Here is a 16,569-nt window from a genome sequence, read left to right as displayed (position 1 = left end):
CAAAATAAAAATGCCTAAATTTTTTAAACTACTGACTGGTTGGATACGCTGGCTAGTATAAGTTTGCAAAATTTTCGAACGAGCCATCTGTCGCCTATGATTCGCTGTAAATTATCTAACGCTCCTCCCCTTAAATCATTGGAAATCGGGGTTTTATATTTTGAAATCTGTATATCTCTCTTCGCTCTTACCTGATCTCCAGTATCACATAGTTTATTCAACGAGAAGGAAGGATGAGGGAATAGTACTTTGGAGTGCATATTATTCATAATTAAATAATAAGAGAGACGGGTTCGTGTGAAGTTTGTAGATCAGAGAAAATTTCCTTTCCTTTCTTTATTAATAAATTCGTAGAATTTCATTATAAATATTGGAGAGAGAGTTGAGCCCCCACTATGCATTTCTCACCCAGAAAGCAAGTATTTTGTTTTGTTGCATCCTCGACCAGTCTAAAGAGTTAAATATATTTGTTTTCCCCTCATCTTAGTTGCGTCTCCAATGGCTTCTTCGAACCCCATCGCTACAGCTGCAACCACCGGTAGCAACTACTACGATGTTTTCCTGAGTCACCGCGGTCCCGATGTTAAGGAAACATTAGCAACCCATCTCTACAAACGCCTTAATGTCCGTGGACTGCGTGTCTTTCTTGACAAGGAGGAATTGCAGGAGGGAGACAACATACCCTGTCACTTAAAGGGCGCTATTCTATCTGCGTCCGTCCATATCGCAATTTTCTCCACTAATTATGCAGAGTCAAGTTGGTGTTTAAATGAACTCCTGCTGATGCTGGAATCGCGGAAAACTATTATTCCCATCTTCTACGGTGTGAAGCCCGATGCACTTCGGTGGACGCTCGGTGGAAACGGAGTGTATGCTCGACATCTGAGCATTCTAGAAGGGAAGAAAGCAATTGACCCTCAATCTCGTCAAGAGATACCAAGATACGACACTGACACTATTGGAAAATGGAGGAGGGCTCTTTTTGAGGCTGCCGATATTAAGGGTTTCGAGGTCGAGGCGGAGGCGTGTATGAGGTAAGAACCACTAGATCTTCAGTCTGGCTGTAATTTTTAGCCCTTAAAAGCTATATGTAGCCGTTTCTTACTAGTAGTTCTATCCTGCATATTGATGTAGTGACCATAATCAACTCGTTGATAACATCGTGGAAAGCGTTTTGAAGAAACTTCCCAAAACACCCCTCAATGTTTCCAAATATCCCACGGGATTGGACGACAAAGTTAGAGATTTGCAGAGAACCGTGGAAACGCCCCAGCAAAGTGGGAATGCTAAAGTTGTAGGAATTGTCGGTCTTGGTGGGGTGGGAAAAACCACCTTAGCAAAAGAAATGTTTAACCGGGAGAGATCAAAATACCATCGTTCTTGCTTTTTGCCTGATATCAGAGAAAAAGCAGCCAGTAAATCTTTAAATTTCCTGCAGAGTACCATTGTGTACGACTTGACTGGATCTAAAGTCCAAATCAACAGCACTACTGAGGGAATAGAGGAGCTCAAAAGGCGTGTCAGATCTGACTCTCACGCTCTCATAATTCTTGATGATGTGGATCATATTCACCAGCTGGATGTATTACTTTTCCCTATGAAGGACGTACTCAGCTCAAGTAGCTTGATTTTAGTTACTTCTCGTAATGAGGATGTTCTTACAAGCTTTGGGATTGTAGCAACATCTATTTACAAGCTAAGAGGGCTCAATCCACAACACTCCCGAGAACTCTTCTGCTGGCATGCCTTCCACCGCCCTCAACCTCCTGCTGCACAATTTGAACAACTCGTTAGAAAATTTCTGGATGTCTGCCAAGGGTTGCCGTTATCTCTTCAAGTAATTGGCGCGCTTCTTCATGGAAAAGATAATTTGAAGTATTGGAAAGACCAACTGCACAAAATTTCTAAAATACTTCCTGAAGATATACAAAGCATACTAAAAATTAGCTATGATGGTCTGGATCCAGAGGAGAAGGAAATATTCTTAGATATTGCCTGTTTCTTTACTGGAGAAACGGGAAAAGGCGGATTTAACATAGAAATATGTAGAGATATGGATACCGCCATAAGAATATGGGAAGGATCCGGCTGGAACGGATGGCTAGGTCTTCGCAACATCCAAAACAGGTGTGTCTCGTGGACGTTGTGGAGTACTCTTCTGGAAATGATTTAAAGTATTTAAGAATGCATGACCACGTAAGAGATCTAGGCAGATCTCTCGCAGAGAAAGAACCTATCCGTGGACATCGTCTTTGGCGACCAACTGAGAACCCTCTTCATAATCTTTCCGACCAATCACCTGTATGTATTTTAAGCTTTACATTCAAAACACTGTCTTGTTCTCAAATTTGCTATATCAAATTTGTGTCTGTTATGTTTTGAATAATTCTTAAACTTCGCGAGGATTTCTAACTGTTTAAGACATCAATTTAGGTGCGTGGGCTTGTGTGCGTTGAAGGGAGTCGTTTGGTGGAGCATAGGCGTGACAACAGAAAGCGTCGCCGATCGTTAGGCCAAAACCCCGTGGAGCTGGGAAATCGTTCCATTGGTATGAGCAGGTTGGAGCTGCTTATCACTCCGGGTGATCGTTTGAAGGACATATTGAGAAGGGTGCAGTCACCAGAATATCTCATATGGCTCCATTGCCATCGTTTTCCCTTTGCTTCCCTACTTCAAGGGCTAACGAGCTTGCAGCTGAACGGGCATTTAATACCCTATGGCAAGCTCGTTAGCCCTGGCCTAACAAGCATAGCAGAATTCGGTACTTGTCACAATTACTTTTAGAGGGTACAAGCATATAGCAGAATTGCCAAGTGCCATTGCAGATCTAAGAGCTTTGGAAATTCTGGCGATCGGAGGCCCTTCGCTTGATATGCTGCTGGCTTGGTTCGGTTGCCTGGGGAGCATGAAGGAATTGGTGATCAGTAATACGTTGTGGGATTCGAAAAAATTGAAATGTTTGCCGGATTCTATTGGAAAATGATCTCAGTTAGAAAAGTTGGATATTGTTGGGACAGATGTCGAATTCTTACCTCCCTCGATCATGGCGCTTCTCGTAATGTTACATGTAACCCACGGTCTGTTAAGAGAACTGCCATTCAACAGAGTGGGAAGGGAAAGAGATATTCGAGTGCGTGCATGCTTGGCAAACACTTATTCGTAGAGTCGACAAGGATATCGAAGGTGGAATTTGGTAAAGGTGTTTGTCCCAACCTTAAACGTCTTCACATCAGCAATAGTTGACTCCTAGCAAGGTTGGTACATTGCCAAGTTCACTCGTTGAAATAGCGTTGAGGCATTGTCTTCAGCTGGAAAATATTGCAGGGCTTTGTTGCGTTGCAAAACTTCAAACGTCGGAGATTACAAATTGTCCAAAAATGGTGGAGCTTTCTGGTCTTGCAACGTTGATGTCTTTGGAGAAGTTGATCCTTTGTAAATGTGGGGTCAGACACATACTAGGCTAGCAACGGCTGGCAAAACTTCGAGAGCTAAATGTGTCACTCTGGCATGCGTTAGAAGTACTTGCAGGGATCGAACATCTGATGTTGTGGATGAGGAAACTTACTGTTTCTGACTGTCCCAATCTAAGATGGGGTGAGGAAGTACTCGAGCATCTGCGCCAACGACGGGGGACGGATCTAAGTGATGGAGATCTAAGTGGTGACGACCTCTCGAATTCTTAAGTGATGATTCGATGGACAACGTTTAGAACACAGGATATCCAGTACGAGAATATGTTTTTATTTATTTTTTAAAGTTCGGCAACTCAGTGAATATTTCATTGTGTTGTTTAAAGTATTTAAATGCTTGATATGCTTTAAATTATGGTTAGGATTCTTGTCATGCTTCAAAATAAAAATGTGATGTAGTGTGAAGGAAGCTATATTTTTATATGCTTTGAATTATGTTAAGATTTTTTTATTTGTAAATAAAATTATTGTGCAATTTTATATATATATTATTTTGTAAAATTATTGTAGTATAAACAAATTATTGTAGTTTTTTTAAAAGATATATATAATTTTTGACTTTTTATTTATCAATATTTATAGGAAATAAAATTTTGAATGTGATAAGTTATTTGGAAAAAATGAATTTTCATGAAAAGCCATTAAATTCCAAAAAAACATATAGATTTTAAATTCTTTATATTTGAGATTAGAAAAAGTGAACATATTAAATATGATTAATAAAATTTTATATTTTTTTATTATTTTACAAAACTTATTTTTTTTTGTATTTTTTTAAATTAATATTTAAAATTATAGTTTTTTTAAGTACTTTTAGTGAACTTAAATATTGATTATATAATTAAATAGCCCAAAGATATGCTATTAATGGAAATTGGTAGTTTGTGATTTTTTTTCAAAGAAACAATGAATACTCTCATCTCCTACCATAAGAGACACACTGAAATACCAATAGTAAAACTAGTAGATTCTTTCATTTCCATCTTCAAATATATTTAAAAAAATATCAGACATAATAAATAAAAATAAAAATAAAAAGTTTATATTAATCTTTATTTCCCATATATATATATATATGATGTGTAATTATATAATATGGTGCTATTATTGTAACATTATATTCTGTTATAATAATTATGATGTGCCATTATTCAATATAGTGCCTTATATTACCATTATGTTTTATTATGCAAAAATTAATGTATAAATAAACAATAAGCAAAAGAAAAGAAAAAAAAGAAAAAAAGCAAAGTAATTTAAATAAAAAAATTAAATTATTCATAATAAAAGTTATGGTTTCTATAAAAACAATAAAAATAAATGACAAAAAAATAATGAAATAAGGGGAATTCTAAATGGGTATGATTTAATCCAAACAAATTTGTTTTTCTCACTTGATTGTAAGTGGCATGGAATAACTGAGCCACCTTCCTTATACCTACAAAGAAATATGAGGTTGCTAAGAAGTAAAAAGGCCCTATCATGTCATTGGTTGAAATCTCCAGCCGGGTGGGAGGGAGAGTATAATGCCCATGAGGCATTGCGGCATTTGAGTGAAATGGACGTGCCCACCGGGCGCGTTTAATCGAGAAAACAATGGAACGAGTGGCAGTGCGCTGGGCGAGCGACTCGGTGCGTTGGGTGAGTGACTCGGCGAGCTGGGCGCGTGCCCGGACGAGGGCGACAAGCTGGCTGACATGAGCGGAGGGCATAAAACACGAAGTCATGAGAAATGGAAAAAATGGCTAAGTGTTGATGCACCGCAGAGTATATACAAGTGGGCGGTCTCGGGTGCAGGTGCCCTACCCCCGAGCCGACGTGAGAAATATGCGAAGACACCCAAGGTGGGTTGGCTTGACCATTGGCCGAAGCCCCTACCCCGATGGGTCAAGCATATATTTATGTGGAGGCGAAGTTGGAAGGGAGACAAGAAGTGCAAGCCATTCCACGAAGACAAGTCTAAAACTAGTCAGAGGTTCCAAGGGCGAGTCAGGATGCGCCTGCACGACAGGCAAAACAATTAGCGCAAAGTTTCGGGTGTGAGACCCACGAGCAAGGCGACCCAGGGCAAGGGCGCCTGCTGGGTGTGAAGTTTTGTGCGACAGTTTCGGCAGGGCGACCTAGTGCGTAGGCGTCGCAGGTTGACATGGTGGTTGTAGTGGGAAGTAGGCGTGCAACGATGGATAGCGGACGGTGCGAGGTGCGCCAGGCAGGTGTGCTCGAGGATGAAACAAGTGACACAGACCCGAGGGCAGAAGCGCCCAAACTAAACGGTGGAAACGAGTCGGTGAACTCGTGGGTGAGGCTGAACGTGTAACAGCCTAGGGCCGAGCTGCACGACAGCTGAACCGTGTAAAATGGTAAACGTCGGTTGAGGCTTCCTCCTGGTTAATGTAAAAATAGAATTAATAACATAATTCTTATTTGCATATATTGAATTGTGTTCTCTACTATTGAATGATTATTTAATGTTATTCCACACATTAAATGTTTAAACTGGTTAATGAGATGAATGTTTGGCATGGTTCGGGAAACATGTTAGCAAATGAAAAAGTTGGGTGTTTGGCCGATGCCGCACGTTGGGCAATTCGTAAAAAACGAATTGGGGGCGTGACAGATGGTATCAAAGCAAATTGCAGAGATCAGGTATGTTTGCAGTCTGAAGTTATGGAAAAAAAATCATGGATTCATAGTCTGGGTTTCGTATAGTTGGTGGTTCATGACAAAACCATTCAAGCACTGGTGGACACAAGGGCCACACATAATTTCATGACGACAAGACTAGAAAAAGAAGTTGGGTTGATGATTTTCCCATCGGATGTGTAGGTCAAGGCAGTGAACTTAAGAGCTAGAGTGATGGGTTTGGCACACGAAGTGCCTGTGCAGATCAAAGACTGGCAAGGTCAGTTGGACTTTACGGTGATGGAGATGAACGATTTTGACATGATATTGGGGCAGGATTTCTTGAAGGGCAATAGAGAAATTATTGTTCCCTTCTACAATGAGGTTATGCTAATTAGAGGATCATAGACTTGGACTTTGCCTACTCATAATCAAAGGAAGGAAGTCAAGGTGCAACATGTTTCTGCACTGAGTTTGGAGAAGGCTATGCGGGAGTCAGATGTGGAGGCATATGCGATAGTTATTAGAGAAGTCGATGGCGATGATGGAGTGGGGACGCCTATTCCAGCTGACATTTTTGAGGTGCTGGCCAAGTATGAAAATTTGATGCCCGATGAGCTACCAAAGAAACTTCCACCAAGGCGTGCGGTGGACCATAGCATTGAGCTTGAGCCAAGGAAACAACCTCCGGCTAAAGCTCCTTATCGGTTGTTAGGACTTGAGTTGGAAGAATTGAAACGGCAGTTAAAGGAGTTAACTGATGCAGGTTTCATTCGGCCTTCAAGGTCCCCCTATGGAGCTCTAGTATTGTTCCAGTGGAAGAAATATACAAATAAGCTACAAATGTGATGTGATTATCGTGTTGTCAACAAGCAGACGATAAAGAACAGGTATCCTTTGCCATTAGCTGCAGATTGCTTCGACAAGCTTGCGAGCCCGAGTGTTTTCCAAGCTGGACTTGAGGCATGGCTATTATCAGGTTCGGATAATGGAAGGAGATGAGAGGAAAACCACGATCGTAACAAGGTATGGAAGCTTTGAATTCCTTGTTATTCCATTCGGGTTGTGCAATGCTCCTACCACATTTTTCACTTTGACGACTGATGTACTATGCCCATACTTGGATTCGTTCGTAGTAGTGTACTTGGACAACATCATGGTGTACAATGATAACATGGAGGATCATAAGAGGCACTTGGCTTTGGTGTTTGAGGCGCTGAAGAAGAGTCAGTTGTACTTGAAAAATTCGAAGTGTGCGTTTTCTCAGATCGAGATTCCGTTCCTTGGACACATCGTGGGTCAAGGGTACATACAAATGGAGCCGAACAGGGTGAAGGCGATCGAGGATTAGGTTGAATCGAAGAATGTCCATGATATGAGGGTGTTTTTGGGCATGACCAACTAGCAACGAAAGTTTGTAGATAGGTATTCCAAGGTAACATCATCACTAACAGACCTTTTGAAGAAGGACAAACGATGGAGTTGGACGGATAAATATCCGATGGAATTTGATGATTTGAAGAAGAGGATGGTTTCAGCACTGATAGTGAAGTTGTAAGGCTTCGAGCGACCATTTGAGGTACACACAGATGCTTCAGATTTTGCCATAGGAGGGGTTCTTATGCGGGATGGGCATTCGATGGTGTACGAGAGTCAAAAGTTGCAAGATAGAGAACGGAGTTATCTGGTCGATGAGAAGGAGATGACTGCAATCATCCACTGTTTGCAGGTATGGAGGCATTACCTGATTAGGAAGCCTTTTGTTATCAAGACTAACAACGTTGCAGCAAGTTATTTTGCATCACAACCAAAGCTGTCAGCGAAGCAGGCTCGTTGGCAGGACTTCTTGGCAGAGTTCGACATGACTATTGAGTACCGTCCGGGTAGACTCAATGCGGTTGCAGATGCCCTTAGTAGGAAGGGACAGCTAGCAGCATTGGAGGGGGAGGAAGACCAGGCAACACGAAGTAGGAGTCGAGTACAAATGACAGAAGAGATGCAGAATAAGCTCAAGGAAAGCATTGAGACTGATACTCAGGTGAAAAATATAGTGAAGCAGATAAAGGAGGGGAAGACACGGAAGTTTTTTCTTCGAGATGGACTCTTGTTCTTTGGAAACGACTCTATGTTCCAAAGTCATCTGGGCTTAGGAGGCACCTTTTGAAGGAATGCCACGATTCTCCATGGGCTGGCCACCCAAGGTAGTGTCATTCTTTGGCATTATTGGAGAGAGGATTCTTTTGGGAAAAGATGAGGGAGGATGTCGAGGAGTATGTACATATGTGCATCATTTGTTAGTAGGACAAATCTGATACTCAGAGGTAAGGAGGTCTGTTGTAGCCTTTACCGATTTTAGAGAGACCATGGATGAGTGTCTCAATGGACTTCATCACTCAGTTACCACAGGTGCAAGGGTATAATGGGATCATGGTTGCAGTTGATTGTTTTTCCAAGTATGTTGTCTTTGTTCCAACAAAGATACCTTGTGCTGTTGAGAAGACTGCAGAGTTCTTCAAGAACATAGTGAAGTATTAGGGAATTCTGTTGAGCATTGTGTCGGACCGAGATTCGCGATTTACAAGTAGATTTTGGACCACATTGTTCAAGCTAGTTGGGACATAATTGTTGATGAGTTCAAGTTACCATCCACAGACATATGGGTAGATTGAGCAAATCAACACATTGTTGAAGAACTACTTGAGGCATTATGTGATGGTTGATCAGAAGAATTGGCCTGAACTCTTGGATGTAGCTCAGTTCAACTATAACATACAAAAGAGTTCTACGACTCGGTACAAACCATTCGAGCTGGTGAATGGGTAGATGCTAGTCGCTTCGCACACCGTAGTGATAGGAGGTTTCTTGAGGAGTCCTCATGCGAAGAAGTTCATGAAGGCTTAGGATGAGACCTTAGATTTAGCATGGTTGTGCTTGCATGAAGCTACAAGGAGGATGAAGAAATGGGCAGGTAAGAACAGGCGGGATGCACACTTCAGTGTGGGAGACATGGTTTTTATCAGGATCATCGGATATCGGTTTCAACCACCTAAGGGAACTGCGAGATCTTTGACAAGGAGATATGAAGGACCATTACGATTGAAGAAGCGAGTGGGGGAAGTTTCCTATGAGTTGGAACTTTCGCGCCACATGCATATGAGACATCCTGTTTTCCATATTAGTCAATTGAAGAAGTGTTGACTTGATGCAGAGCATCCAGACAAAGTAGAGCTACTGAGGGGGCGAGCTCTGATTGTTGACAGACCAAATCTTATGTTAGAGAAGATTTTGGATCTTCGAACAACAAGGTTGGGGAGCAACATGAGACGAGAATTTCTCATCAGATGGAAGGATGAACTGGATGAAGATAGTTGGGAAATAGAGGACTCACTATGGAAATGGAAGCATAAGATTGCAAAGTATGACCGAAGGTTACGAAGGATAGCCGGATTGCTGAGGACGACAATAACCTTAGGTGGGGAATGATGTAATGCTCATGAGGCATTGCGGCGTTCAGGCGAAATGGGCGTCCACCGGGCACATTTAACCAAGAAAATGATGGAACGGGTGATGGGCACACGACGAGCGGCGTGAGTTGGGTGAGCGACTTGGTGAGCTGTGCGCGCGCTCGAACGAGGGTGACGAGCTGGCGAACACGAGCGGAGGGCACAAAACGCGAAGTCATGAGAAATGGAAAAAATGGCTAAGTGTTGATGCACCCGCAGAGTATATACGGGTGGGCGTTCCGGGTGCGGGTGCCCTACCCCCGAGCTGACATGAGAAATATGCAAAGACACCTAAGGTGGGTCGACTTGACCATTGGCCGAAGCCCCTACCCTGGCGGGTCAAGCATATATATATCCGGAGGCGAAGTTGGAAGGGAGACAAGAAGTGTGAGCCGTTCCACGAAGAAAAGTCTAAAACCGGTCGGAGGTTACAAGGGCAAGTCGGGATGCGCCCGCATGACGGGAAAAATAATTAGTGCATAGTTTCGGGTGTGAGACCCGCGGTCAGGGCGACCCAGGGCAAGGGCGCCCACCGGGTGTGAAGTTCTGTGCGATGGTTTGCGGCAGGGCGGCCCAGGGTGTGGGCGCCCATAGGTTGACATGGCGGTTGCAGTGAGCAGTAGGCATGCTGCGACGGACAACAGACAGTGCGAGGTGCAGAAGGCAAGTGTGCTCGAGGTTGAAATGGGTGACACAGACTTGCGGGCAGAAGTGCTCAACCTGAACAGTGGAAACGAGTCGGTGAAATTGTGGGTGAGGCTGAACAGTGCAACGGCCTAGGGCCAAGCTGCAGAATAGCCAAACTGTGTAAAATTGTAAATGCCGGTTGAGGCTTCCTCTCGGTTAATGTAAAAATAGAATTAATAACATAATTATTATTTGCATATATTGGATTATGTTCTCTGTTGTTGAAAGTTTATTTAATGTTATTCCGGACATTAAATGTTTAAAAAGGTTAATGAGATGAATGTTTGGTATAGTTTGAGAAACATGTTAACAAATGAAAAGTTTGGGTGTTTGGCTGATGCCGCACGTTGGGCAATTCACAAAAAAAGAATTGGGGGCGTGACAGAAAGGGTTAAGGGTGCAGGGAGCCACCCCTGGGGAATAAAAACTATCTCATATCATTATGTGTGAAGAATGATGACAAGAAGTTATTAGGTTTGATTCATTATCGGTAGGGAAATTTGGTTTCTAAAGTTTTTAATAATTTTTACTCAATAATATGTGACTTGTAGTGTTTTTATCGTTTTGACCTTAAATTAGTAAATAATTGGAATGAGTTCATTTAATTAGGTTTAGTTAATGTTATTGAATATTTTGGTAAATAATTAAAATAAGTTAATCTAATTAGATTTGGTTAATGTTATTGAATATTTTACTGATTAATGTTCATATCAATATACACTTAAAAAAATGTTCAAAGTCCAATATGTATTAAATATTTTTTTTTTTTGATATTTAAATAATTTTATATATTTATTTTAAAAAAAATAAATTTATTTATTTTTTTTTGTTTTCTATCATGTTTTTTATTTGTTGAATTAACTCGTGTATATTAATTATAGCTCTAATCTTATATTTTTATATTATATAAAATAATTGAAAAATTTCGGGCCTTTAAACATTGTGATTCCCCACCAAAAAGAATGGTAAGGAAATGATTTCACAATATTTATCAAAATATATTCACAAGCTTAATAAAAGATGCTCTTATAGAAGTTCAACAAAATATCGATTTTGATAACAAAAGAACATTTACTATAAAATTATTTTTAGTTATGTTATGTCTGCGTCCCGAATTGAATGAATAAAAAAGGAGAATAACAATTGTTTAATTAATTTAAAATTTATTATCAACGGAAACTCATTTTAGCTTTTTTATCCTTAATTATGACATTTTTGTCCCGAATGATTAAAAATGGAGAATAATAGTTGTTGAATTAATTTGAAAAATATTTCGAACATAAAACCATTTTGGCTTTTAGCATGAGGAGAGATTAAAAATATTTGAATGGTAATTTTTTTTAATTTATAATTATAATTAATTATAGATAAATATAAATTAGATTTATTTAAAAAAAATTGTAATATAAGAGATTTATTTTTATTTAATGATTTGTTTATTTTTAAATTAATATTTAAAAAAAAAAAAAAACCTATATTCTTAATTATTAAATAATTTTTTAGGATGAAAAACATGTTACATGTTTTTAACTATTAAATGCATTTATTATTATGTATTAACTCTATATTAAATACTAAAAAAATTATACCTCATTTGAAGACATATTATTAACCTGTTTTAACTATAAAAAATTTCACCTGTTTTAACTATAAAAAATTTCATTGATTCTATTAATATCCATAATGCAAATATTTCTTGTTAATATTTCAAAACCCATATCTAAATTTTAATTTCAAAATATTGAAAATAAATTCTTCCAAATTATGAACATTAATTTAATCTTACATCAAATTAAAATATTAAAATATTTTAATTAAAATCTATATTAAATTATTTTTCGCTTAATAATTTTTTAAATTTAACTTATCAACTCACAAAAAAAATTATATATTTGCAACATCTTGAAAAATAAAAGACAAAAGCAATCTATAAATCAAGTTTTGTTCTACTGCAGAAAAAGGAAATATGATAGCCTCATTTTTATAATCAACTTTGAAAATCGAATTTAGATGAACCAGACCAGGTGTATTATACCCACTTCACCTTCCCCTTATTTCAATGTTGCTGCTTGATTCCTTAATTGGCCACAATGTCGCAGAATGAGTAGTTAGCCAATGTATTACTCTGCGCTGTCTTCTCGATTAGTAATTGATAAACATGTGAATCTTTGTATATTTTTTGGTTCCCAAAAATAGTGGATGTGGAGTTTTTTGTTTTAAATATAATATTAAATAATAATATTTATGTTGATAAGTTTTTAAAATTTTAATTTAATTATTGTTAATTATTTGGTAGATGATAGAGATTTAATTTTTATGTAATATTTTAAAATATTCATAATAATATATATAAGATGGTAAAAAATTATCTCCAAATTTGTTATCTTATTTTTATCCATTTAATTATATTGACTAATAAAAGAAAAATGTCATATGAACAAATAATAGATGGAGTTATGGTTTTTTGGGCATGTGGTATTCATAATCCATAGTATTAGCTCATGGTATTGTAAAGTCTATTAAATCTCCATTGTTAAGAATCTCATTCCATGTTTTTTAAATGTATATGTTTAACTTATATATATTAATTTTTTTAATAATAATAATAATAATTTAAAATAAAGTTCTAATGTAGTTAGTTTTTATGATTTTTTTTTAATATTAGTAACGTGAGATGCATAATGTAATAAATGTTTGGATGTTTATTATGGAATTGATGGCTATTTGTGTTTACTAGCCATTTAATTTATATGGTTGTCTTAGTTATTATTGTTTCTTTGTTTGTTTGTTGTTTTCTTTAGCAAATATGAAATATACCATGAAATAAGTGTTTTGATGCTTATCAAAAATTGATGCCTATAAGAATTTACTAACCCTTTAATTTATATAGTAAGATTAATTATATTTTATTTGAAATTTAATGAATACAAAATAGTATAATATAAGTTTCAATTGAAATTGGGTAATCATAATCAAATTTAAATTCAATAATTAAAAATAATACAATATAAATTTTAATTCCAAATTATCATTTTCTTGATACACGATAATCTTAAAAAATATATATATATATATATTTTTAATACATATAATTTATTTTCTTAATTTGAAATTTCCCATAATAGTTTAACCAAACTTGTAAGTTATTTTTTAATACATATAATTTATTTACCTAATTTGAAGTTTCCCAACCTACTTCAAACCAAAGAGAGACATTCCTATTATATATTAAAAGATAAAAGATAAAAATATTTTAGATTAAATATATCAAGAAAATGATATACTTTAAAACTAATTAGAAGTTAACCTTGCACAAATATGTAGCTTAGAATTGTTGTATAATATTTAGATTATTAATATAGCACAAGACATTCCTATTATATATGAAAAAATAAAAAAATAAAAAAATTTTAGATTAAAATATATCAAGAAAATGATATACTTTAAAAATAATTTAAAACTAATTAGAAGTTAACCTTACACAAATATATAGCTTAGAATTGTTATATAATATTTAGATTATTTTTTATATTAATAAATATTAATTTCAAGTTACTTTTAAAACTTTAAAATTAAATCTTATTAATTTGTGTTATTTGATGATGATGATGATGATGGTGGTTAACGTCCGCTGAGACCAAATAATGATCTATCGGACAAATTATTTATTTTGATTTAAGATTTTATTCCTATGCTCAAAAAGCTTGGAGAGAAGCCTCCCGAGTTCACTATAATTTTGGCATTGTAAAAGGCTAGGAAGGTCAGTATTGTAACAAAGGTTGTGAAATTGAGATCTAATGTGGTTGTATGCAGGGCACTCTAAGAGGAAGTGGTTTTCATCCTCGATGCTCTTATTCTCACAAATGCGGCATATCCTTTCTATCCATGGCGTTTTAGGAACTGCCCAACGGCCAGTTTCACTATGGAGCTCATGAGAATTCGTTCTAATCTTTGCTATATTAGTTTTCTTCTTTGAGCTAGTTAAAATAGAGAGATACTTTTGATCTTCAAGGGTGGGGTTGATGACCTTCTTATAATAACTTAATTTTATTTTAGACACTAAATCTTTCTCACACCACAATTTTTCTTTGAACTTAGAAGTAACAATATCTTTAATGTTATTTATGTTTTGCAAAGCATCATTCTCATTGATCTCCCAATAGTTTAACCAGGCCCTTGTGTCCTTATGCCATCCTCGGTTAAGCCTTAGGTGGTTTTGGCTGGAATTTAAAGCTAGCTTAGGAAGTCTATGATTGTCTATGTTATTGAGCTTGTGCTTATACACCAGAAACCTGAGCATAGCTAGGCTCTCAATAGGAGAAAGACCTGCTTCTATAAGGAGAATAGGATAGGGTGTATTATTTTTAATTTTCAGGTTATAAATTATAAAACGCTTCTGGATTTGCTCAATCTTTCTCCATGATTCTCTGGAGATGCTGCAGCCCCAAACTTCACAGCCATATAAGATAACAGGGATGACTAAAGTTTCAAAGAGGAACTTCTTTTTATCCCACATTACGAGGTTTGTTGTTTTGCAATTATTTTCAAGACCAAAATAAGCTTTCCATCCCCCATTGATCCTTTTCTCAATGCTATGGTTCCAGTTGAGCTTGTGATGGATATCAATTCCTAGGTACTTGTAAGAATACACTTCCTCCAAGTTATTATTATCATACAAAAAATTAGCGCAAGTGTCCTTCTTGGATTTGATAATCATAACTTTTGTTTTGTCAGTGTTAACAGTCATACCCATGGTAGAGCAGAAATCCTTAAGAAGCTTGAGTTGCTTATCAAGATCAAAAGGGCACCTTGCCAGAAGAACAATATCGTCAGCGTAGAGAAGAAGGATAACGACTATCCCAGCTAAGATTGTGCCACCACATCCTGCTTCTTCTAAATAACCTTCGAGCTTATCGATGTAAATGCCAAATAGGGTAGGGGAGAGGGGGCAACCTTGTTTAACTCCGATGTTACACTTAATATCTTTTGACCACCCCTCATTGTTCTTTAGTTTGGCAAAAATAGTGAAATTTTAACATTCATGATATTTTACTAATCTCCATTTAATTAATTTGTATAATTGTATTCTATATTTTTAATTTCAATAAATATTGATAAAATTTTCCTAAAATCTTTTCGTTGAACCTTCACCAAATCTCTTTTTCTAATAAATATCTTTTATTTTTACTAAATTCCTTATTTTATATTTCTAATATCTATAATTCTTCTGTACTCACAACTTTCTCTCCAAATATTTACAATATATTGATTCAATTTTCATAATTTTAAATTTTCTTATAAATAAATATTATAAAATATTAGTCAATAGAAAAAACTATTATATATATATATAAAATAATACCATATTAATACAATAAAAATCAATAATATAATTTTTTATACCAATACCACACTTCAATATTAATTTACTTCCAAAATTGTTTCCAACCCTTCGGCGACCATTTGTTACCATTCATAAACTTCCATAAAAGTAGGTAACAAATTCCCGAAACGGTTCGAGTTAATTAAAAACGTTTAATTCCCATAGCTAATCTTCCAAACACAACATTGAATCTAAGGAAATGAGTTCACAAAATATTGCAAACGATTCCTTGTTTTAAACTTTATTTTTATGTAAAGGAATTTATCGGTCCTTAATGAATTAGATGATTCTTACCCACGATGATGGCTTCAAATTTATTTTTGATGTTATAAATGGTTATTTATCAATCAAATAAAAAAACCAATTTAAAAATATAATAAATAATTAAAAAACCAATTTAAAATTATAATAAATAATATGTTTAAATAATTTTTAATGAAAATATGGATTCAAAACCTCTTTCCTCGTGTTGTTGGAGTGTCAAATATCAGAATTGTCTCACATCATATGAAATGACTAATTTTGGCCGAGGATACTTTTTCTACGTCGACACGGACTTTGTAGGTCAGGCATCACCTTAAAATGTCCAGAAAGTCAATGCTTGTGCCAGCCATAAGGTGAAACTTTAAATCATTATCACTCGAAACCAAACATATGAATATCGAAAGTTTTATTTTATATAAATTAAAAAAATTGAATTTCATAATTTGAAAATATATAATTTAATCCTCTTTTGAAATATAATTTAAATTTTTGAAACTTTAAATCATTATCACTCGAAACCAAACATATGAATATCGAAAGTTTTATTTTATATAAATTAAAAAATTTGAATTTCATAATTTGAAAATATATAATTTAATCCTCTTTTGAAATATAATTTAAATTTATTTATTTTTTTAGG

The 16,569-nt window shown here is 36.1% G+C and overlaps 2 protein-coding genes across 2 annotated transcripts; both read left to right on the top strand.

Annotated features, from left to right (window-relative positions):
* Nucleotides 1-444: 444 nt before the first annotated feature.
* LOC149214803 (toll/interleukin-1 receptor-like protein) lies at nucleotides 445-2,641 on the top strand. Its single transcript, XM_089390971.1, has 2 exons — nucleotides 445-2,301; nucleotides 2,434-2,641. The coding sequence occupies exon 1, from the start codon at nucleotides 499-501 to the stop codon at nucleotides 1,036-1,038; it is 540 nt and encodes a 179-aa protein (XP_089247097.1). The 5' UTR covers nucleotides 445-498; the 3' UTR covers nucleotides 1,039-2,301; nucleotides 2,434-2,641.
* Nucleotides 1,346-2,173, top strand: LOC149214804 (disease resistance protein RUN1-like). Its single transcript, XM_089389507.1, has one exon. It carries the CDS (start codon nucleotides 1,346-1,348, stop codon nucleotides 2,171-2,173), a length of 828 nt encoding a protein of 275 aa, XP_089245633.1.
* Nucleotides 2,642-16,569: the final 13,928 nt, after the last annotated feature.

The sequence above is a fragment of the Pinus tabuliformis genome, chromosome 1_1, assembly GCF_031772625.1.
Source record: "Pinus tabuliformis cultivar Carrire ecotype Pingquan chromosome 1_1, CPIR1, whole genome shotgun sequence".
NCBI lineage: Eukaryota > Viridiplantae > Streptophyta > Pinopsida > Pinales > Pinaceae > Pinus > Pinus tabuliformis.
Note: the sequence above shows the minus strand (reverse complement) of the source record. Positions and strands in the feature narration are given on the sequence as shown.

Bases quoted from the DNA above. Each gene is read 5' to 3' on its own strand.
- LOC149214803 (XM_089390971.1), top strand. From the start codon at position 499: ATGGCTTCTTCGAACCCCATCGCTACAGCTGCAACCACCGGTAGCAAC.
- LOC149214804 (XM_089389507.1), top strand. From the start codon at position 1,346: ATGTTTAACCGGGAGAGATCAAAATACCATCGTTCTTGCTTTTTGCCT.